Source organism: Salmo trutta, chromosome 16 (assembly GCF_901001165.1).
Source record: "Salmo trutta chromosome 16, fSalTru1.1, whole genome shotgun sequence".
NCBI classification, from domain to species: Eukaryota; Metazoa; Chordata; class Actinopteri; order Salmoniformes; family Salmonidae; genus Salmo; species Salmo trutta.
This window is the reverse complement of record NC_042972.1, coordinates 28,855,437-28,879,894: the sequence shown is the minus strand read 5'-3', so window position 1 is coordinate 28,879,894 and position 24,458 is coordinate 28,855,437. Positions and strand designations below refer to the sequence as shown.

The 24,458-nt window shown below is 41.6% G+C and overlaps 1 protein-coding gene across 2 annotated transcripts in view; it reads left to right on the top strand.

Moving 5' to 3' along the window:
• LOC115150494 (RNA-binding motif, single-stranded-interacting protein 2) overlaps positions 1-23,612 on the top strand; it is a 65,051-nt gene extending 41,439 nt beyond the window's left edge. For both annotated transcript variants that reach the window (XM_029693856.1, XM_029693855.1), the window contains exons 7-14: positions 6,069-6,178; positions 16,602-16,645; positions 16,919-17,012; positions 17,268-17,318; positions 17,673-17,783; positions 18,022-18,102; positions 18,273-18,360; positions 19,478-23,612. In XM_029693856.1, coding sequence (XP_029549716.1) covers positions 6,069-6,178; positions 16,602-16,645; positions 16,919-17,012; positions 17,268-17,318; positions 17,673-17,783; positions 18,022-18,102; positions 18,273-18,353 — 572 coding nt within the window. In that variant the 3' untranslated portion in view covers positions 18,354-18,360; positions 19,478-23,612. The remainder of the gene's footprint in view (positions 1-6,068; positions 6,179-16,601; positions 16,646-16,918; positions 17,013-17,267; positions 17,319-17,672; positions 17,784-18,021; positions 18,103-18,272; positions 18,361-19,477) is intronic.
• Positions 23,613-24,458: the final 846 nt, after the last annotated feature.

Sequence of the window (24,458 nt, the reverse complement as noted above, 5' to 3'; positions counted from 1 at the left end):
CAGAAACCCAGCCTAAAACTCCAAACAGCAAGCAATGCAGATGTAGAAGCACGGTGGCTAGGAAAAACTCCTTAGAAAGGCAGGAACCTAGGAAGAAACCTAGAGAGGAACCAGGCACTGAGGGGTGGCCAGTCCTCTTCTGGCTGTGCCGGGTAGAGATTATAACAGTACATGGCCAAGATGTACAAAAGTTCATAGATGACCAGCAGGGTCAAATAATAATAATCACAGTGGTTGTAGAGGGTGCAACAGGTCAGCACCTCAGGAGTACATATCAGTTGGCTTTTCATAGCCAATCATTCAGAGTTAGAGACAGCAGGTGCGATAGAGAGAGAGAGTTGAAAACAGCAGGTCCGGGACAAGGTAGCACGTCCGGTGAACAGGTCAGGGTTTCATAGCCACAGGCAGAACAGTTGAAACTGGAGCAGCAGCACGACCAGGTGGACTGGTGACAGCAAGGAGTCATCAGGCCAGGTAGTCTGAGGCATGGTCCTAGGGCTCAGGTCCTCCGAGAGAAGAGAAAGAGAGAGAGAGAGAAAGAAAGAGAGAACGAGAGAGAGAGAATTTGAGGGAGCATACTTAAATTCACACAGGATAAATTCTCCAGATATAACAGACTGACCCTAGCCCCCGACACATAAACTATTGCAGCATAATTACTGGAGGCTGAGACAGGAGGGGTCAGGAGACACGGTTGCCCCGTCCGACTACAGGGCCAACCAGGCAGGATATAACCCCACCCACTTTGCCAAAGCACAGCCCCCACACCACTAGAAGGATATCTTCAACCACCAACTTACTACCCTGAGACAAGGCCGAGTATAGCCCACAAAGATCTCCCCCACGGCACGAACCTGAGGGGGGCGCCAACCCGGACAGGAAGATCACGTCAGAGACTCACCCACTCAAGTGGGACGGCATGGAAGAGCACCAGTAAGCCAGTGACTCAGCCCCCGTAATAGGGTTAGAGCCAGAGAATCCCAGTAGAGAGAGGGGAACCGGCCAGGCAGAGACAGCAAGGATGGTTCGTCGCTCCAATGCCTTTCTGTTCACCTTCACACCCCTGGGCCAGACTACACTCAATCATAGGACATACTGAAGAGATGAGTCTTCAATAAAGACTTAAAGGTTGAGACATAGTCTGCATCTCACACATGAATAGGCAGACCATTCCATAAAAATTGAGCTCTATAGGAGAAAGCCCTCCCTCCAGCTGTTTGCTTAGAAATTCTAGGGACAATAAGGAGGCCTGCGTCTTGTGACCGTAGCGTACATGTAGGTATATACGGCAGGACCAAATCGGAAAGATAGGTAGGAGCAAGCCCATGTAATACTTCGTAGGTTAACAGTAAAACCTTGAAATCAGCCCTAGTCTTTACAGGAAGCCAGTGTTGAGAGGCTAGCACTGGAGTAATATGATACATTTTTGGGGTTCTAGTCAAGATTCTAGCAGCCGTGTTTAGCACTAACTGAAGTTTATTTAGTGCTTTTCCAGTTTGCCAGAAAGTAGAGCATTGCAATAGTCTAATCTAGAAGTGACAAAAGCATGGATAAATATTTCTAAATCATTTTTGGACAGAAAGTTTCTGATTTTTGCAATGTTACGTAGATGGAAAAAAGATGGCCTTGAAACAGTCTTGATATGTACGTCAATAGAGAGATCAGGGTCCAGAGTAACGCTCAGGTTCTTCACAGTTTTATTTGAGACAACTGTACAACTATCAAGATTAATTGTCAGATCCAACAGAAGATCTCTTTGTTTCTTGGGACCTAGAACTAGCATTTCTGTTTCGTCCGAGTTTAAAAGTAAAACATTTGCCGCCATCCACTTCCTTATGTCTGAAACACAGGCTTCCAAGGAGGGCAATTTGAGGCTTCACCATGTTTCATCGAAATGTACAGCTGTGTATCGTCCGCATAGCTAACATTATGTTTCCGAATGACATCACCAAGAGGCAGAGGTGGGACCAAGTCATTGTTTTACAAGTCACAAGTAATTCTCAACTCTTAGCACTCAAGTCCCAAGTCAAGTTCCAAGTCAAGACAGGCAAGTCCGAGTCAAGTCTCAAGTCAAGACTGTCAAGTATCAAGTCAAGTCTCAAGTCCTAAACTTTGAGTTTTGAATCCTAAACAAGTCATAATGTGCTCTTCACCAAATGTAATACATTTTCATATTTTGAACAAGAGTAATAGTATATTACATTTACGTAAATCATGAATGCTTTTAAAAATATCTATATATTTATTACTTTCCAAATAAACATATTTCCATGGAAATACATGGGTGGCCATGAGAAAGCCCCCCCCCTCAATAGTGATCGACTATCGGACGATGTAGGCTTGTACACAATCACCCAACCTTAATACACACACACACACACACACTCTCTGTGTGTGGTTACAGTAGGCTAACGTATGTCAATGGTTTTAGGAACAGCAGTAACATCAGGCAGGATTTAGGCTACCAACTGCCTAGCCAGTTGTAGCTCAATCTTGGGTGCAATGATCACGTTCCCGCACTGACTGACAGTGACTGACTGACTGCTCATTGATTTAACGTTACGTTAGCCTACATGATACACCAGTAAAGTAATAAAATATATAGCTGTCGGCTATATTAGCCACAACTTACCGTTCTTTGTGCAGCTTCAAATGTCAAACAAAGTTGGAAATTGTTGCGCCTCCATCTGTAATTTTCTTCCCGCATGTTTTGCAAGTTGCAATCCGTTTTTTGTTCATACAGCATTGTCTTTACATCCAAAAATAATAATTTTGGGTATCGTCTTTCCAAGGGCTCCATCTGAATTCACCTGCCGACGTTCCTCTGCACTGCCACACACAACTTTTTCTCAGCTGGCACAATTTGATTGGCTGCTGTCCTATTCAAACTGTAATCCGTTAAATGAATAGTTGATGCGCTGCACACTTTTTAAAATAGCATAATTTTTTATATTTGGGCTTGGGTAGGGTATCAAGTTAGGTCGAGTCATAAGGCTCAAGTCCAAGTCAAGTCATGAGTCATTGGTGTTAAAGTCAAAGTCGAGTTGCAAGTCATCATATTTGTGACTCGAGTCTGACTCGAGTACAAGTCATGTGACTCGAGTCCACACCTCTGCCAAGAGGTCAAATATATAATGAAAACAATAGACCTCCTAAAACCTTGAGGAACATTGAAATTTACAGTTGATTTGTTAGAGGACAAACCATCCACAGAGACAAACTGATGTCTTTCTGACAGATAAGATCTAAACCAGGCCGGGACTTGTCCGTGTAGACTAATTTCGGTTTCTAGTCTCTCCAAAATAATGTGGTGATCGATGGTATCAAAAGCAGCACTAAGGTCTAGGAGCACGAGGACAGATGCAGAGCCTTGGTCTGACGCCATTAAAGGTCATTTACCCCCTTCACGAGTGCAGTCTCAGTGCTATGATGGTGTCTAAAACCAGACTGATGCGTTTCGTATACATTGTTAGTCTTCAGGAAGGCAGTGAGTTGCTGTGCAACAGCTTTTTATCAAATTTTTTAGAGGAATGGGAGATTTGATATAAGCCGATAGTTTTTAATATTTTCTGGGTCAAGGTTTGGCTTTTTCAAGAGAGGCTTTATTACTGCCACTTTTATTGAGTTTGGTATACATCCGGTGGATAGGGAGCTGTTTATTATGTTCAACATAGGAGGGCCAAGCACAGCTCTTTCAGTAGTTTAGTTGGAATAGGGTCCAGTATGCAGCTTGAAGGTTTAGAGGCCATGACTATTTTCACCAATGTGTCAAGAGATAAAGTATTAAACAACTTGAGTGTCTCCCTTGATCCTAGGTCCTGGCAGTGTTGTGCAGACTCAGGACAACTGAGCTTTGGAGAAATATGCAGATTTAAAGAGGAGTCCATAATTTGCTTTCGTCAAAGAAGTTGATGAATTTATCACTGCTGAAGTGAAAACCATCCTCTCTTGGGGAATGCTGCTTTTTAGTTAGCTTTGCGACAGTATCAAAAAAATGTACGATTGTTCTTATTCTACTTAATTAAGTTGGAAAAATAGGATGATCGAGCAGCAGTGAGGGCTCTTCGAGACTGCTAATCGGAAGATTTCCACTTTGGTGTAGCACCATTTCCTTTCCAATTTTCTGGAAGCTTGAAGGGCATCTACAAAATCTTTGGGTTGTCCGAGAATTTATAGCATGCCTTTTGATGATCCTTGGTTGGGGTCTGAGCAGATTATTTGTTGCGATTGCTAACATAATAAATTGGTGGTCCGATAGTCCAGGATTATGAGGAAAAACATTAAGATCCACAATATTTATTCTGCGGGACTAAACTAGGTCCAGAGTATGACTGTGGCAGTGAGTAGGTCCGGAGACATGTTAGACAAAACCCACTGAGCCGTTGATGGTTCCAAAAGCCTTTTGGAGTGGGTCTGTGGACTTTTCCATGTGAATATTAAAGTCACCAAAAATGTTAATATTATCTGCCATGACTACAAGGTCCGATAGGAATTCAGGGAACTCAGCGAGGAACGCTGTATATGGCCCAGGAGGCCTGTAAACAGTAGCTATAAAAAGTGATTTAGTAGGCTGCATAGATTTCATGACTAGAAGCTCAAAAGAAGAAAACGCAGCCATTTTTTGGGGTAAATTTAAATTTGGTATTGTAAATGTTAGCAACACCTCCACCTTTGCGGGATGCGCGGGGGATATGGTCACTAGTGTAACCAGGAGGAGAGGCCTCATTTAACACAGTAAATTCCTCAGGCTTAAGCCATGTTTCAGTCAGGCCAAGATTAAGATCAGTGATTGGTTCATTGACTATAACTGCCTTGGAATTGAGGGATCTAACATTAAGTAGCCCTATTTTGAGATGTGAGATATCACAATCTCTTTCAATAATGACAGGAATGGAGGAGGTCTTTATTCCAGTGAGATTGCTAAGGTGAACACCGCCATGTTTAGTTTTGCCCAACCTAGATCGAGGCACAGACACGGCCTTAATGGGGATAGCTGAGCTGGCTACACTGACTGCTAGTGGCAGACTCAACTAAGCTGGCAGGCTGGCTAACAGCCCGCTGTTTGGCCTGCACCATATCTCATTGTGGAGCTAGAGAAGTTGGAGCCCTGTCTATGTTCATAGATAAGATGAGAGCATCCTAATTGAATGAACATACAGTACAAGACAAATTGAATGAACATACAAGTACAAGCAAACACATCATTTTAAATTGACAGAATTTTTGCCTACGTTTTCTCATATTTGGGCCAACTAAAAATGTTAAGTTCAGGTAACACAGAAAAGTTGAGTAAAGGAAAAAAGTCTGTGGAACCAGTTACTTAATAATAAGTAGTTGAAACTTCTAGATTTGTGGGTGTTATTTTTAAAGTGTATCAGAGTTAAAGATATTGCTTAAACCTATTAAATCCTCACAGATCTCCACACGTATCTAGAGGTTAGTAGTCTTGGAAACCTAGGAGCACTAGGTCTGGGGAGGATGTCTAAATCTCTTGGACATTTCGAAAGAGGAAAAGCATTTGTTCCAGTGAACGTCCTCTTCAGACAGACAACTCTCCCAACAAATCGTAGGTGGGGCTTAAAATGCGGGCAGGAATTTTGCTCATATTTAGCTAGGGAAAGTATAAGTGGGATTGTGACATCACCCCATTGAAGTTTAAATTTTAAACGGTTAAAGGGTTAGGTTATGGTTGTGGTTAAGGTTAGGGTTAGTGTGAGGGTTGGGGTTAAGGTTAGGGTATGGACGTACCCAGGTATTCCACTTAGAATCTACCGTTTAGCTAGAGCAAAAAGCAAATACGGTGACGCACGTCCCATTTCCAACACCTCTCTGTCCCAACTGATGCTGGAACTTCTAAAGATATGTAAACTGGAGCATTGTTACATTGTTGGAGGCACTCCATCTGTCTAGAGAGACTAAGAGGTTAGGGGCTAGGATTTTTGTCTGAACAAGTCCTTGGTCTCTGATCCCAGGCTCCTTGCTTTACCTCTCAACTCTTCCAGTGGATTGTTATTCCTAGCCTCCCATTGAATTCACCCTCTGATTTCATCTGTTTCTCTCTTCCACAGTGCCCCCTGAACCATTATTGTGCAAGTTTGCAGACGGGGGACAGAAAAAGAGGCAGAACCAGGGGAAGTACCTTCAGAATGGCAGGCCCTGGGCCAGGGATGGAGAGATGGTGAGTGGCTTGATTACACGGGTGGAGGATTTCTTTATTTATTTTTTGGAGTTAGAGACTGCATGTTAGTTCCAAAAAAACTTTAAACAAGAGGTCATTGTCAAAGCAAAATAGAGCTGGAATCTGATCTCACATGGATTGTGTGTCTTACCCTAAACATTCATAAAGGGGCAGTGCAGTTACACTCTGAAGTTGTGAAAATGATAATGCCCTTTTTGTGTAAGAGCTGTTTTAAAAAAATGCCTGGAATTTCAACCTGTTCAGGTGGGATGGAACTTTTGGCCCACATCATGACTTCGCAATGTGATCTGATTATAATATACCAATGACTGTTCATCTGGGTAAGGGGATGGGTTCTAGACCATCCTATCAGCAGATCAGTGCTGACCAGCTGGCAAGCATCTTTACTGGCATTTTCAACCTATCCCTGACCCGGTCTGTAATACCAACTGGTTTCAAGCAGACCACCATAGTCCCTGTGCCCAAGAATGCCAAGGTAACCTTCCTTAAATGACTCTCGCCCCGTAGCACTCACATCTATAGCCACGAAATGCTTTGAAAGGCCATCATCCCAGACACCCTGGACCCACTCCAATTTTCCCAACAGATCCACAGATGACTCAATCTCTATTGCACTCCACACTGCGCACACCCACCTGGACGTAAGGAATACATATGTAAGAATGCTGTTTATTGACTACAGCTCAGCATTCAACACCATAGACCCCTCCAAGCTCAGCACCAAGCTCAGGACCAAGCTCAGCACTGAACACCTCCTTTTGCAACTGGATCCTGGACTTCCTGACGGACCGTCCCCAGGCGGTGAGGGTAGGTAACAACACATCCGCCACGCTGACCATCAACACTGGGCCCCTCAGGGGTGTGTGCTTAGTCCCCTCCTGTACTCCCTGTTCAACCACAACTGCGTGGCCACGCATGACTCCAACACCATCATCAAGTTTGCTGACGACACAACGGTGGTAGGTCTGATCACCGACGATGATGAGGCAGCCTATAGGGAGGTCAGAGACCTGGCAGTTTGGTGCCAGGACAACAATCTCTCTCTCAATGTCAGCAAGACAAAGGAGCTGATCGTGGACTACAGGGAACGGAAGGGAGAGCACGCCCCCATCCACATCGATGGGGCTGTAGTGGAGTTGGTCGAGAGCTTCAAGTTCTTTGGTGTCCACATCACTAAGGAATTAACATGGTCCCCACACACCCACACAGTTGTGAACAGGGAACGACCGCAAGCACTACAGAGGGTGCTGAGTACGGCCCAGTACATCACTGGGGCTGAGCTCCCTGCCATCCAGGACTTCTATATCAGGCGCTGTCAGAGGAAAGCTAAAAAAAATTGTTAAAGACTTCAGCCACCCAAGCCATAGACTGTTCTCTCTGCGGTAACACTTTATGTGGCTAGTTCATCTGTATATGCTCCATAAACAATCTACAGATTATCAGTAACATTTAAATTAACTACATTGCCTTCAGAAAGAATTCACACCCCATATTTTGTTATGTTAAGCCTGAATTTAAAACTGATTACGTTGAGAGTTGGTGTCACTGGCCTACACAGAATACCCCATAATGTCAAAGTGAAATTATGTTTGTGAAAAAATTATTATTATTATAATTTTTTTTAAACAAATTAATACAAAAATGAAAAGCTGAAATGTCTTGAGTCAATAAGTATTCAGCCCCTTTGTTATGGCAAGCCTAAATATATAACATTGCCAAAAGTATGTGCACACCCCTTCAAATTAGTGGATTTGTATATTTTAGCCCATCTGTTGCTGACAGGTATATACAATCGAGCACACAGCCATGCAATCTCCATAGACACACATTGGCAGTAGAATGGCCCATATTGAAGAGCTCAGTGACTTTCAATGTGGCACCGTCATAGGATGCCACCTTTCCAACAAATTTCTGCCCTGCTAGAACTGCTCCGGTCAACTGTAAGTGCTGTTATTGTGAAGTGGAAACATCTAGGAGCAACAACGGCTTAGCCACGAAGTGGTAGGCCACACAAGCACACAGAACGCGATCGCAGAGTGCTGAAGTGCGTAGTGCGTAAAAATCTTATGTCCTCGGTTGCAACACTCACTATCGAGTTCCAAACTGCCTTTGGAAGCAACGTCAACACAATAACTGTTCGTCGGGAGCTTCATGAAATGGGTTTACATGGCCGAGCAGCTGCACCCAAGCCTAAGATCACCATGCACGATGCCAAGCATTTGGGTTTGGCAGATTCCAGGAGAACGCTACCTATCCCAATGTATTGTGCCAACTGTAAAGTTTGGTGGAGGAGGAATAATGGTCTGGGGTTGTTTTTCATGGTTCGGGCTAGGCCCCTTAGTTCCAATGAAGGGAAATCTTAATGCTACAGCATACAATGACATTCTAGATGATTCTGTGCTTCCAACTTTGTGGCAACATTTTGGGGAAGCCCTTTAGTGTTTCAGCATGACAATGCCCTGGTGCGCAAAGCGAGGTCCATAAAGAAATGGTTTGTTGAGATCGGTGTGAAAGAATATGACTGGCCTGCACAGAGCCCTGACCTCAACCCCATCAAACACCTTTGGGATGATTTGGAACACCGACTGCAAGCCAGGCCTAATCGCCCAACATCAGTGCCTGACCTCACTGATGCTCTTGTGGCTGAATGGAAGAAAGTCCCCTCAGCAATATTCCAACATTTAGTGGAAAGTATTTCCAGAAGAGTGGAGGCTGTTATAGCAGCAAAGGGGGGACCAACTCCATATTAATGCCCATGATTTTGTAATGAGATGTTCTATGAGCAGGTGTCCAAATACCTAAGTTCAGTAGTAAAAATGTGCTTAACAAGTCACAAAATAAGTTGCATGGACTCACTCTATAATGGTGTTTAACATGATTTTTTAATGACTACATCATCTCTGTAAGGTCCCTCAGTCGAGCAGGGAATTTCAAACACAGATTCGACCACTAAGACCTATTGGTAGATGAGTAAAAAAAACTAAATCAGACACTGAATATCCCTTTAAGCATGGTGAAGTTATTAATTACACTTTGGATGGTGTATCAATACACCCTGTCACTACAAAGATACAGGCGTCCTTCCGAACTTAGTTGCCGGAGAGGAAGAAAACTGCTCAGGGATTTCACCGAGGCCAATTGTGACTTTAAAACAGTTACAGAGTTAAACGGCTGTGATAGGAGAAAAGTGAGGATGGATCAACAACATTGTAGTTACTCCACAATACCAACCTAATTAAAAGAGTGAAAAGAAGGAAGCCTGTACAGAATAAAACATATTCCAAAACATGCATCCTGTTTGCAACAACGCACTAAAGTAATACTGCAAAAAATGTGGCAAATCAATTACCTTTTTTCCTCAATACAAAGTGTTATGTTTGGGCAAAATCCAATACAACACATTACTGAGTACCATTCTCCATATTTTCAATTATAATGGTTGCTGCATCATGTTATGGATATTCTCATAATTGTTAAGGACTGGGGAGTTTTTTTAGGACAAATAAAGAAACTGAATAGAGCTAAGCACATACAAAATTCTAGAGGAAAAGCTGGTTAAGTCTGCTTTCCACCAGAAAATGGGAGATGAATTCACCTTTCAGCAGCATAATAACCGAAAACACAGGGTCAAATCTACATTGGAGAGGCTTACCAAGAAGACAGTGAATGTTCCTGAGTGGCCGAGTTAAAGTTTTTACTTAAATCTACTTGAAAATCTATGGCAAGACCTGAAAATGGTTGTTGAGCAATGATCAACAATCCATTTGACAGAGCTCGAAGAATTTTGAAAAGAATAATGGGGAAATGTTACACAATCCAGGTTTGGAAAGGTCTTAGACACTTACCCAGAAAGACTCACAGCTGTACTTGATGCCAAAGGTGCTTCTACAAAGTATTGACTCAGGTGTGTGAATACTTATAGTAGGTAAATTAGATATTTCTTCATTTCATTTTCAATACATTTGGAAAAAATGTCTAAAAACATGTTTTCACATTGTCATTATGGGGTATTGTGTGTAGATGAGTGTTATTCAGGCTGTAACACAACAAAATGTGGAATAAGTCAAGAGGTCTGAATACTTTCTGAAGGCACTGAAACTACGAACCATAGCCCTAAAATTAACCCATATCCTAACCCTAGTCTTAATCCTAATCCTTACCCTAGCCCTAACCCTTACTCTAACCCTTCTTCTAAACCTAACCCTATCCCTAATCGTAACCTTAGCAAGCAGCTGCTTATCAACAGACTATCCAAATTAAGTGTGACCCTCTCTGCTACCGCACGGCAAGTGGTACCAGTGCACAGTCTGGAACCATCAGGGTCCCTGAACAGCTTCTACTTTGACTCTATTTTGCACTAACTCTCTTGCACTGATTCTATGCACACACACTGGTCTCTGCCCACGCACACACACGACATACGCCCACACACACATAACATGCACACGCATGCATACTGACGCCACAGACACATTCACACCACACACACACTCACACACACACACACACACACACACACACACACACACACACACTCACTCACCACATACACTGCTGCTACTGTCTTGTCTATTCTGTTGCCTAGTCACTTTACCCCTACCTATATGTACAGTACATACAGTGCATTCTGAAAGTATTCAGACACATTTTCCACATGTTGTTATGTTACAGCCTTATTCTAAAATGGATTAAATATTGGGGATTTGACATTATGGGCTATTGTGTATAGATTGATGAGGGAAAAAAACAATTTAATCAATTTTAGAATAAGGCTGTAACGTAACAAAATGTGGAAAAAGTCAAGGGGGCTGAATACTTTCCGAATGCACTGTAACTATCTCAATTACCTGCACATCGACTCGGTACTGGTACTCCCTGTATATAGCCATATTATTTTTACTCGTTATTGGTATTCATTATTCACTGGGTATTTATTCCTCGTGTCACTTTCTATCTGCATTGTTGGAAAATGACACGTTAGTAAGCATTTCACTGTTAGTATACACCTGTTGTTTACGAAGCATGTGACAAATAAACATTTATTTGATTTGGTGTGTGTATTGGTAAGGAGGTGTACTTTAGACCATTTTCTCAGCCAATCAGGGCTGTGTATGTACAGTACCAGTCAAAAGTTTGGACACATCTACTCATTCTAGGTTTTATTAAAAATGTTATTATTTTCTACATTGTAGAATAATAGGGAAGACATCAAAACTTTTAAATAACACATATGGTATCATGTAGTAAACAAAAAAGTGTTAAACAAATCAAAATATATTTTGTATTTGAGATTCTTCAAAGTATCCACCCTTTGCCTTGATGACAGCTTTGCACACTCTTGGCATTCTCTCAACCAGCTTCACCTGGAATGCTTTTCCAACAGTCTTGAAGGAGTTCCCACATATGCTGAGCACTTGTTGGCTGCTTTTCCTTCACTCTGCGGTCCAACTCATCCCAAACCATCTCAATTGGATTGAGGTCAGGTGATTGTGGAGGACAGGTCATCTGATGCAGCACTCCATCACTGTCATTCTTGGTCAAATAGCCATTACACAGCCTGAGGTGTGTTTTGGGTCATTGTCCTGTTGAAAAACAAATGATAGTCCCACTAAGTGCAAACCAGATGGGATGACGTATCGCTGCAGAATGCTGTGGTAGCCATGCTGGTTAAGTGTGCCTTGAATTCTAAATAAATCACTGACAGTGTCAACAGCAACGCACCCCCACACCATCACACCTCCTTCTCCATGCTTCATGGTGGGAACCACACGTGTAGAGATCATCTGTTCACCTACTCTACTTCTCACAAAGACGGTTGGAACCAAAAATCGCAAATTTGGACTGATCAGACCGAAGGACAGATTTCCACCGGTCTAATGTCCCTTGCTCGTGTTTCTTGGCCAAAGCAAGTATCTTCTTCTTATTAGTGTCCTTTAGTAGTGGTTTCTTTGCAGCCATTCGACCATGAAGGCCTGATTCATGCAGTCTCCTCTGAACAGTTGATGTTGAGATGTGTCTGTGACTTGAAATCTGTGAGGCCTTTATTTGGGCTGCAATCTGAGGTGCAGTTAACTCTAATGTAGCAGAGGTAACTCTGGGTCTTCCTTTCCTGTGGCGGTCCTGATGAGAGACAGTTTCATCATAGCACTTGATGGTTTTTGCGACTGCACTTGATGAAACTTTCAAAGATCTTCAAATTTGTCTTAAAGTAATGATGGACTGTCATTTCTCTTTGTTTATTTGAGTTGTTTTTGCCATAATATGGACTTGGTCTTTTACCAAATAGGGCTATCTTCTGTATACCCTCCCTACCTTGTCACAACACAACTGATTAGCTCAAATGCAATAAGAAGGAAATAAATTATTGGCCAACGTGCATTCATTGGAAAACAAACTGGACGATCTACAATTAAGACATTTACATTTTAGTCATTTAGCCGACGCTCTTATCCAGAGCGACTTACAGTAGAGTGCATACATTTTTACATACTGGCTCCCCGTGGGAATCGAACCCGCAACCCTGGCATTGCAAGCACCATGCTCAACCAACTGAGCTACAGTGGGACTATCCTACCAACGGGACACTAAAAGCTGTAATAAATTATGTTTCATCGAGATGTGGCTGAACGACGACACTGATAATATAGAGCTGGATGGCTTCTCTGAGCATTGGCAGGACAGAGCAGCTATGTCTAGTAAGACGAGGGGCGGGATTGTGTGTCTTTTTGTCAAGAACTGCTGGTGCGCGATGTCTAATATTAACGAAGTCTCAAGGTATTGCTCGCCTGAGGTAGAATTCTTCATGATAAGCTGTAGACCACACTATCTACCAAGAGAGTTCGCATCTATATTATTCGTAGCCATCTATTTACCACCACAAACCGATGCTGGCACTAAGATCGCACTCAACGAGCTGTATAAGGCCATTAGCAAATAAGAAAATGCTCATCCAGAAACGGCGCTCCTAGTGGCTGGGGACTTTAATGCAGGCAAACTTAAATCTGTTCTACCTCATTTCTACCAGCATGTCACATGTGCAACCAGAGGAAAAAAACTCTAGACCACCTTTACTCCACACACAGAGACGCATACAAAGCTCTCCCTCGCCCTTCATTTGGCATATCTGACCATAATTCTATCCTCCTGATTCCTGCTTACAAGCAAAAACTAAAGCAGGAAGTACCAGTGACTCGCTCAATACGGAAGTGGTCAGATGACATGGATCCTATGCTACAGGAGTGTTTTGCTAGCACAGATTGGAATATGTTCCGGGATTCATCCAATGGCATTGAGGAGCATACTGTACCACCTCAGTCACCGGCTTCATCAATAAGTGCATTGATGACGTCGTCCCCACAGTGACCATACGTACATTTCCCAACCAGAAGCCATGGATTACAGGCAACATCCGCACCGAGCTAAAGGTTAGAGCTGCTGCTTTCAAGGAGTAAGACGCTAATCCAAACGTTTATAAGAAATCTTGCTATGCCCTAAGACGAACCATAAAACAGGCAACGCATCAATACAGGACTAAGATTGAATCCTACTGCACCGGCTCTGATGCTTGTCGGATGTGGCAGGGCTTGAAAAATATTACGGACTACAAAGGGAAACCCAGCTGCGAGCGGCCCAGTGACATGAGCCTACCAGACGAGCTAAATGCCTTTTATGCTTGCTTCGAGGCAAGCAACACAGAAGCATGCATGAGAGCACCAGCTGTTCCAGACGACTGTGTGATCACGCTCACTGTTGCCGATGTGAGCAAGACCTTTAAACAGGTCAACATTCACAAAGCCGCGGGTCCAGACAGATTACCAGGACGTATACTCCAAGCATGCGTAGACCAACTGGGAAGTGTCTTCACTGACATTTTCAACCTTTCCTTGATCGAGTCTGTAATACCTACTGTACATGTTTCAAACAGACCACCGTAGTCCCTGTGCCAAAGAAAGTGAAGGTAACCTGCCTAAATGATTGCCGCCCCGTAGCACTCACTTCGGGAGCCATGAAGTGCTTTGAAAGGCTGGTCATCGCTCACATCAATACCATCATGCCGGAAACCCTAGACCCACTCCAATTCGGATACCGCCCCAACAGATCCACAGATGACGCAATCTCAATCGCACTCCACACCGCCCTTTCCCACCTGGACAAAAGGAGCAGCTATGTGAGAATGCTATTCATTGATTAGAGCTCAGCGTTCAACACCATAGTGCCCACAAAGCTCATCACTAAGCTATGGACCTAAACTAAACACCTCCCTCTGGAACTGGATCCTGGACTTCCTGAAGGGCCGCCCCCAGGTGGTAAGGGTAGGCAACAACACATCTGCCCCGCTGATCCTCAACACTGGGGCCCCTTAGGGGTGCATGCTTAGAACCCCTCATGTACTCCCTGTGCACACATGGCTGCACGGACAAGAACGACTCCAACACCATCATTAAGTTTGCTTACGACACAACAGTGGTAGGCCTCACCGACAACGATGAGTTAGCCTATAGGGAGGAGGTCAGAGACCTGGAAGTGTGGTGCCAGGACAACAACCTCTCCCTCAATGTGAGCAAGACAAAGGAGCTGATCGTGGACTATAGGAAAAGGAGGGCCGAACAGCCCCCATTAACATTGACGGGGCTGAAGTGGAACGGGTCGAGAGTTTCAAGTTCCTTAGTGTCCACATCACCAACAAACTATCATGGTCCAAACACACCAAGACAGTTGTGAAGAGGGCACGACAACACCTGTCCCCCCTCAGGAGACTAAAAAGATTTGGCATGGGTCCCCAGATCCTCAAAAAGAGAGCATCGACCGGTTGCATCACCGCCTGGTATGGCAACTGCTCGGGCATCTGACCATAAGGCACTACAGAGGGCAGTGCGTAACACGGAACCCAAACCGGCTGCACGCGTGCGCCATCGTGCATAAATGTATTTTGTCCCCCCACACCAAACACGATCACGACACGCAGGTTAAAATATCAAAACAAATTCTGAACCAATTACATTAATTTGGGGACAAGTCGAAAAGCATTAAACATTTATGGCAATTTAGCTAGCTAGCTTGCACTTGCTAGCTAATTTGTCCTGTTTAGCTAGCTTGCTGTTGCTAGCTAATTTGTCCTGGGATATAAACATTGAGTTGTTATTTTACCTGAAATGCACAAGGTCCTCTACTCCGACAATTAATCCACACAAAAAACGGTCAACCTAATCGTTTCTAGTCATCTCTCCTCCTTCCAGGCTTTTTCTTCTCTTGACTTTATATTGCGATTGGCAACTTTCATAAATTACCGCCACTGACCTCGTTTGTCTTTCAGTCACCCACGTGGGTATAACCAATGAGGAGATGGCACGTGGGTACCTGCTTCTGTAAACAAATGAGGAGATGGGAGAGGCAGGACTTGCAGCGCGATCTGCGTCAGAAATAGAACTGACTTCTATTTTAGCCCTTGGCAACACAGACGCTCGTTGGCGCGTGCGAGCAGTGTGGGTGCAATAATTGATAATATAGATTTTAAAATGTATTTTGCAACGCTCGCGCACGTGACTCGAGCGGTGTAGTCAGCCTGTAAGGCCCAGTACATCACTGGGGCCAAGCTTCCTGACATCCAGCACTTGTATACTAGGCGGTGTCAGAGGAAGGCCCAAAAAATTGTCAAAGACTCCAGTCACCCAAGCATTACCGGAGCGCCAAGTCTAGGATCAAAAGGCTCCTTAACAGCTTCTACCCCAAGCCATAAGACTGCTGAACAATTAATCAAATGGCCACCCGGACTATTTATATTGACCCCCCTATGCATAGTCACTTTACAAATTACCTCAACTAAGCTGTACCCCCGCACATTGACTCGGTACCAGTACCCCCTGTATATAGCCTCGTTATTGTTGTATAATTTTCTTGTGTTACTTTTGCTTATTTTTTTAATATATTTTTTTCACTTTAGTTTATTTAGTAAATATTTTCTTAGCTCTATTTCTTGAACTGCCTTCAATTGAGAGTCCAACACCCAATTACCTAACATAGAAAATACTAAACTAGAAAGAGCATAGAAATACAAAAACATACAACATAACCCAAAACCCGGAAATAATAAATCAAACACCCTTCTAAACAAACCACCACCCCGAACCACATAAAACAAATACTCTCTGCCACGTCCTGACCAAACTAAAATCACAAATAACCCCTATACTGGTCAGGACGTGACAATTTCACGGTAAGGTCTACACTTGTTGTATTCGGCGCATGTGACAAATAACATTTGATTTGCTTTGATTTATTAGACATACAGTGATGATTTAAAAATAAATTTACAAAGACTGCATGGGGGCTTTAACATAATTGATTTTATATGTGATTGTGTCCTTTACGTCTTTATTCTGAATGATTTGTGTGGTTTTCCCAGGGAGGGATGACGCTAGCATATGACCCCACAGCCTTACAGAATGGGTGAGTATAGAGAGACAAAAACAGAAAGTCAGCCCACCAACAAAAACAAGTCATGTGTTTGTGGTGAACTATTGACTCCTGGTAGATGCAGAAGACATTGCAACACTACTTTATTTTATTGCAGTCATCTACTTCAATGTTACATTTTGTAGTTCAATCATCTGGCATCACTTAATAATTACTTTCATGCACATGTGATTATAAATGCTTATTAATGTAAATGCTATAAAATAATCTGACATGCATACATCTTGATTTGTGTGTGTTGTGCAGGTTCTATTCGTCACCCTACGGTCTGACCCCAAACCGGATGATCGCCCAGACATCCCTCTCTCCCTACATGCATTCACCCATCTCATCCTTCCAGGTCAAACACTGAACACACACACACACACACACACACACACACACACACACACACACACACACACACACACACACACACACACACACACACACACCACCACCACCAAACCACCATTCACAAACGCATGGAGGATATCTCTGTAGACGTTGGAGCTATGTCATTGTTATTTTTCTACCCATATTCAGATTTCATCTCCACTCATTCTCCCCTGTGTGCTTGTGTGTAAAGATCCTGTATCCTCATCTCTCTTTCCAGCTACATAGTCCCTCCTGGATGCACCACCAGTCGTACCTCATGCAGCCGGCAGTGAGTATTAAATAGTATTATCTACCTCTGCTGCTTCAGCTTCCTCCTTACTATTCTCTTTACATCTAGTTAGCTTACAGTTCTGCTCATCTATTTCTCTATCTCTCCTTATTTCTTTGTCATTCTGTCTCTTTTTATATTCCTGTCTCTTTCTCTCTCTCTCTCTCTCTCTCTCTCTCTCTCTCTATCTCTCTGTCACTCTCTATAACCATGTCTCTGATTTATTGGCTATTTGTCCTTCTCTTTGTTGGACCCCCCCCCCCCTCTTTATCCACCTCTCTCCCTCCACTTCTCTCTGTGTCTCACACAACCACTCTCTCTCCTTTCCTCTCTCTCCCTCCACCTCCCTCTCAGGGCACAGTCCTGACTCCGACCATGGACCATGCCATGTCCATCCAGCCCACCTCCATGATGGGCACCATGACCCAGCAGCTCAGCCACCTATCCCTGGGCAGCACGGGCACGGTTAGTACCCTACAGATACTCACTCCACCTCCCACTGCACCCCCTTCAAATACCCACTCTATCCCCCCCCTCCTTTGGTCCCCTAGTCTCATCTCAAGACTAAAACACATTGAACTGAATCAAGTTGTACTGAATTCAAGTTGAAAGTGAAGAGAAAAGAAGCAGTTGCCTGTGTCTCAGTTGGATCTCTACACAGAAATAATGACTGATGATTTCTTCTCCTCTCGTCCTGTCACAGTTTATGCCTGCCAACACAACTATGCAGGGGACATACATCCCCCAGTACCAACCAGTGCCTCCCTCCAGTGTCCCTGTAGAGGTGAGACCCCAACCAACACCATAAGCATTAACTATGCAGAAGAAGTTAAGGGGATGACAAAAGGGGGTTTATTTTACAAACGAGTTCAAAACCAAGCATTTACTTAAAGCAGTTTTTAACTCAGGGACCTGTTATTACTGTTCCACTCCATTTCCTTCCTTTTCTTGCAGGAGAACGGAGGACAACAGCAACAGGTTGCTATGGAGACACCTGCAGAACACACAAACTACTCATACCAGCACACCAAGTGAAGCTAAGGTAGGGTTATTAACCCCTCCCTGTGCATATATCTGATAACTTAGTTCAATCAATCAATCAAATGTATTTATAAAGCCCTTCTTACATCAGCTGATGTCACAAAGTGCTCTATAGAAACTCGGCCTAAAACCCCAAGCAGCAAGCAATGCAGGTGTAGAAGCACGGTGGCTAGGAATAACTCCCTAGAAAGGCAGGAACCTAGGAAGAAACCTAGAGAGGAACCAGGCTCTGAGGGGTGGCCAGTCCTCTTCTGGCTGTGCTGGGTGGAGATTATAACAGTACATGGCCAAGATGTTCAAACGTTCATAGATGACCAGCAGGGTCAGATAATAATAATCATAATAATAAGTTGTAGAGGGTGCAACAGGTCAGCACCTCAGGAGTACATGTCAGTTGGCTTTTCATAGCCGATCATTCAGAGTTAGAGACAGCAGGTGCGGTAGAGAGAGAGTGTCGAAAACAGCAGGTCCAGGACAAGGTAGAACGTCTGGTGAGCAGGTCAGGGTTCCATAGCCTCAGGCAGAACAGTTGAAACTGGAGCAGCAGCACGACCAGGTGGACTGGGGTCAGCAAGGAGTCATCAGGCCAGGTAGTCCTGAGGCATGGTCCTAGGGCTCAGGTCCTCGAGAGAAGAGAAAGAGAGAGAGAGAGAGAGAGAAAGAGAGAGAGAGAGAATTAGAGGGAGCATACTTAAATTCACATAGGACACCGGATAAGACAGGATAAATACTCCAGATATAACAGACTCACCCTAGCCCCCCGACACATAAACTATTGCAGCATAGTTACTGGAGGCTGAGACAGGAGGGGTCGGGAGACACTGTACAGTACTACAGTGTACAGTACTAGTTATATGTTGTCCTTGCCTACTAGGTCCATGTCAGAACATTACATGTTGGAGCCAATTAATGTTATCATGGTTCACTAAAAACAAAACTTGTCAGATATTGACCACCTTCAAAAAAACATGTATTTATTTATTATTGATCAGCATTCTGTAAATATTATGATTTACACAAATACATTATGATATGGAGAGTATGTAGAATTTTGGATGTTACATCTACAGTAGTATGTAAAGGGAGTAGTGTGACAGAGGTAGGTGTGTGTTTTGCAGCTGGTGGTCAGGAGGCCATGTTGCAGACTGAACCCCAGAGAGTTGCTTCGCTACAGGAGGATAGCAGAGCTCCGCACAACACCACCAAGCCTCGGACTTGATCACGGATAACAAAAGCAACACGTGTGTGCTTTGAAAAAGAAGATATTTCGTTGGGACTTTTCCTCTCTCTTCTTCAAGGGTCGATCAACCAAAGGTGGGAGCCTTCTACAATGGAAGCTTTGATCTCTTTTAATAACTGAAGAAAAAAAATTGAACAAAGAAACAAATTAGGAAAGGATAAAGACAGAGTGTTATTTTTGTGCATGTAATATAGCAAATTCGTATTTTTTAAAAAGCATTCTGGAGTTTCAGAGTGATACAAGGAAAAGAGTAACAACACAATGTGTCTTTAATTTTTGGGTAAAATATGCAAAAATTTATTTTAATTGTTTTATGTCTGTTTTTTGACATTCTATTCACAGCAGTTGGACAATGTTTTGTACAGATTTTAAAAAGTAAAAAAACACATTTAGTTGGTATAATATTTCTAGTGTAGGCTACTTTTAAGAATGGAAAATGCAAAACACACCGTTTAAAGCTACTTCTCCCTTAAACTGATCCAGTAAGGCTAAGTTCAGTTAACTCACTGGCAGATGGTAACATGAATTATTTATCAATTATTTCAAATAACCTCAAACTTAAACCTTATAAAGCATTCCCTTCATAAACATTCAGAATGTGTTATGAGCAGAGGACAATCATGATCATTCTTATTTATGTGTACATCATAGTTCTATTTTTGATATTTGGAAATATTCAAACATGTCACTTGCGTATTGTGTAGATTTTATTTAATTAAATTCTTTATTTAACAAGTCCGGTAAAAGCCAAACACTGGCAATAAACATATTATCACTTGTAAAATAATTCATAGGAGCTAAATGAAATAAAAAAGTAAGAAACTCTGATATTATTGTAAAACTTTGTTATGAGAAGAAAATGAACTATTGTTTTTTGTTTATAATGCAATATGACACATCCAAATTTCACCTTCTATTTAAAAAAACTTGAGACAAATTGGATTGTCTGAAAGTTACAATATTATTTTCAACATTGAATAAATTATTACCATTACTATACTATACAATAACATGGTCCTCTCTCTATATTCAAAGGAAAAATAAGACAGCACATAAAATGCAAACTCTTTTGACATTATTACACTGCAATTATGCTTGAATTCACAGATAATATAATAAATATTCTACAAAATAGTTGACCTGGTTTGTGTGTTGGGTGCTAGAGTTCATGTCACAACAATGTCCATAAGAAGTGGTTTTAAGCGGTTTTGTTCTGGTAGCTGTTCAGATGTCCATAGTGAATTTGATCTTTTGTACAAAGTAGACAGACAAATAATTGGACATGCCTTAGAATTGAGCAGTTGGATTAATATGAAATATGTGTACAAAAGAGTGCAATTCTTTAAATTAAAAAGCAAAACAATGAGGGGAGTTAAAAGTAGATCTAAAAAGAGTCCTTAATAACAGTCCTTTGTTGTTGAGAAAGGGAGCTGCAAGTCTTTATCAATGCTGCTGTTGTCTCCTGAGTTTTAATTCCTGACAATGATTTGTATTTTACAATTTTTGTAGAAAAAAGTAAAGTATGTGTTTTCTTTTTGGGCTTTCACTTGAACCCTTCTGAGCTATCATACGTTTTGTTGTTGTTCTAAAACATTTGTAAAATTAATTTCTTTACAGTAATCTAGATTTTATAAGTAGGGAAAGATCTGTCCAAGAGTTTAGATGTAAGCTTTTTTTCTTTTGTAAGAGATTCATAGGATTTTTTTTATTGTGTTCGTGCATTTCCACATGGTCCATACAAACAAAGAGATGATTTTATGTTTCTTGAAGTTGATTTCCGTTCCAGAGCACTGTGTTGTTCACTATGATATTGTTTTTCAGGCCCGTGTGAAATAGTTTTTAACTAAAACGCGTCCACATCTATCCTAGAGACACTAAATGAAACTCAATGACAACCATGCCACCTTGCCCACCTTCCCAGATCAGTCCAGTGGAGATGTACATGTCTAGTGTAAACACATTGTATTCTATCTGTCAGAGAAAATGATGATGCTACCCAGAAAACACATAACATAAAATGAAAGTGCCATTAGAAACAAACTGTCCCATAACAAACTGTTCCACAGAAGTTAACTTAACATTGGATGAATTCATTCTAGTTTCAACAAAGACAAACATTTGTGAAATTGGCAGGTTTTGTTAGGAATTCGAACCACTGTTTCTAAGCCTTAACTGTAACCTATTTTAGAATGGGAACCCTGTTTCTCCTCGTTGATGGCAATTCCTTTCAATCATGGTTGAGGGTATGGCCAAGAAAAGATCATACAGATGCAATCAATATCAGATGTTATGTTGCCATAATATTATAACGGGCTGAGTTTACCATACCTTGTTAAAACCTGGTGTTACCCTAGTAAACATCCCCCATCACACTTGATCTCGGGTTTTCGTCATTGTTCAGGATGGATGACGTCAAAGTTACTGTTTCTTCTTCATTGTGCATCTCTGAACCTCTCTCCACCTTCCAAATGTTTTTTTTTGTGATTATTTATGTCTGCAACACCAAAGATGATGAAGCCATCCAACTGTCAGGAAAGCTGTCTGTCAGACTATCTATCTTGGAGACAAATGCTGCTCTCATCTCTATTGGCATACGTAGCTAGAATGATGCTGTAGTAACATCCTGTCAAAGTGGCAGGACCCTGGTAGATGGTAAACAAGCAATATGTTTCGTTTAAGTTCTGAATGTGTTGAGTGTTGAATAGAGATTCATAGATATGTCTGTTTCGTTTTATCGACATATGCTCGTTTCGGTTTGGTACACCCAAAGAAAGACCAGTATATGGTGTCGTTAATACTGAGAACAGGGGCATGGGCCTACTTTTTTAGTGTCAATGATGAGAGCTCAGCATTTATCTCTTTCTGTAAGTACTAGGACTATTTTATGTGCTATTTTTGGTTGAGCTGTTGTGAAAACCATAGTTATTTCCTGTTTCCACTTCTGTTGAGTGTTTTGTGTGTCTTGTGATCTGTCCAGAAAATACAAATGCGATCACTTGCAGGTTTTAAGCTACAGTGCACCTCATGAAGGAACATTTGAGAATGTTGTGAGAATGTAGTACTAGTCAGGTAATCCATTATGTCATTATGATGAATGCTGTTAAAGTAATCCAAAATATATATTTGTTAGTCATCTTCAGACCTAAAAGCAGTCTAATGTCAAGATGACTCTTTCTGTTCTGTAGATTCAAATATAGATTTTAGAGTGAATGATCACTTTAAGTTACACTCTCCACAATGAACTGTAAATCCTTGTCTGAGCGAGCACGCTTTAGGCTATTGTATTTTCCTTGCTGCGTATCTTTGACAGGTATCTTATAATACTATGGAAAAATACAAAAAACAGGATGTGCAACAAATGTTGAACTTGCACTTATTTTCAATCCATGTTTATGTACATGAAAACCCTAATGCCTAGCATTCTCCTGTCTTCGCTTGTTGTCTAGATCATGTAGCTTCAATGGCTTATGTCATAGTTTCAAAATGTTTTGCTGCTAAAATGGGATGTCCAAGCAGTGGATAGATGGGAGCCAAATTGGATGTTCAAAAATGTCTTACTTAAACCTAGTAAATCGGATTCAAGTATAGTTAACATGAACACATTTTTTATTCTATTTTAGACACATTTTGTGAAAGTTGTACTCAGAGATAACACGCTATTTGATAGTTGTTTTTGAATCTCTTCGGTAATTCGCCAACTTTGTGTGAAAATCTGACATTTAGAACATCTCTCTCACTGCTTGTAAACATTTTCCTTATTTATACTAGAACACATTTTGTACAGATTGTTAGAGGAGAGAGGTTTTGTTATTTGGTTAGTTTGCTAGTAAGCTGGTTAGTCACTTGTCTACTTTCGTCTTCCTGTGACAGAGATGCTCAAGTAACTCTTGTTTTTTATTCATTGGAAATATATTTTTTGTTTCCTTTCTTTCTTGGTTTTACTCTTAGAATTTGAATATGTCAATTTTCTTTTTTAATAAAAAAATCTTGTTTTTAATGGTTATATTCCAAAACAGTTGTAAGAATACAATGGGGGAAAAAGACACAGAAGTCAATTACATAAATACCAAGTTTATTTTAGTGTTGAGCAAATTGTATTATGTTTGTTCAATATAAATGTTTCATGTGGTAAGCAAAGTGTTTGATACCCATGAAAAAGGTGCAAGCTCCTTTCTCTTTAGGTTATCATAGTAATACCCAAACATAATTGTATTGACAAAGCCTTGACATTGTAATAATGCTACTGCATTCAAAATGCCATACATTGACCTCTCAGTTAAGTCACAATAGAACTTGTAACTGATAAACCAATTTTCTGATCTAATATGATCAGTCATTACACTTCTGATTTAAAGTGATTCTGTATGTATCTGGGTATGTATCTGTGTAGCTAAAAGCTACTCCTACAAGATACAGAGCCTTCACGTCCATATAGAAACCACTCTAACCACATTGTAGTCTCAAACTTTATCTTGCCATACCTGGAAACTTAGGAATATATATATATATAGCATCATCTATAAAGATTGACAAAATAACTGACAATAAATTAAACTCTAGCAAACATATATGAAGATACTCTGTCGTATCAAAACTACAATTAAGAAAATTAAACTCAACCCTGCTGAGTTCCAAAGACTTCCTGAATCCACTTGATACATGTAGTTTAGGAAAACAGGAAAGAGATATATTTACAGAAAGATTGCATGCTTTGAAAGAGACCGTGTCAGTGGTAACTTGTTTTATTTTCTTTGGGCTGAGTTGACAACAGACAAGAACTGTAAATCTGTTTTCCTGAAGACTAGAGAGATCAATAAGTTAAAGTACCATACTGTCTTAGGCATCGATTCAATCAGGTC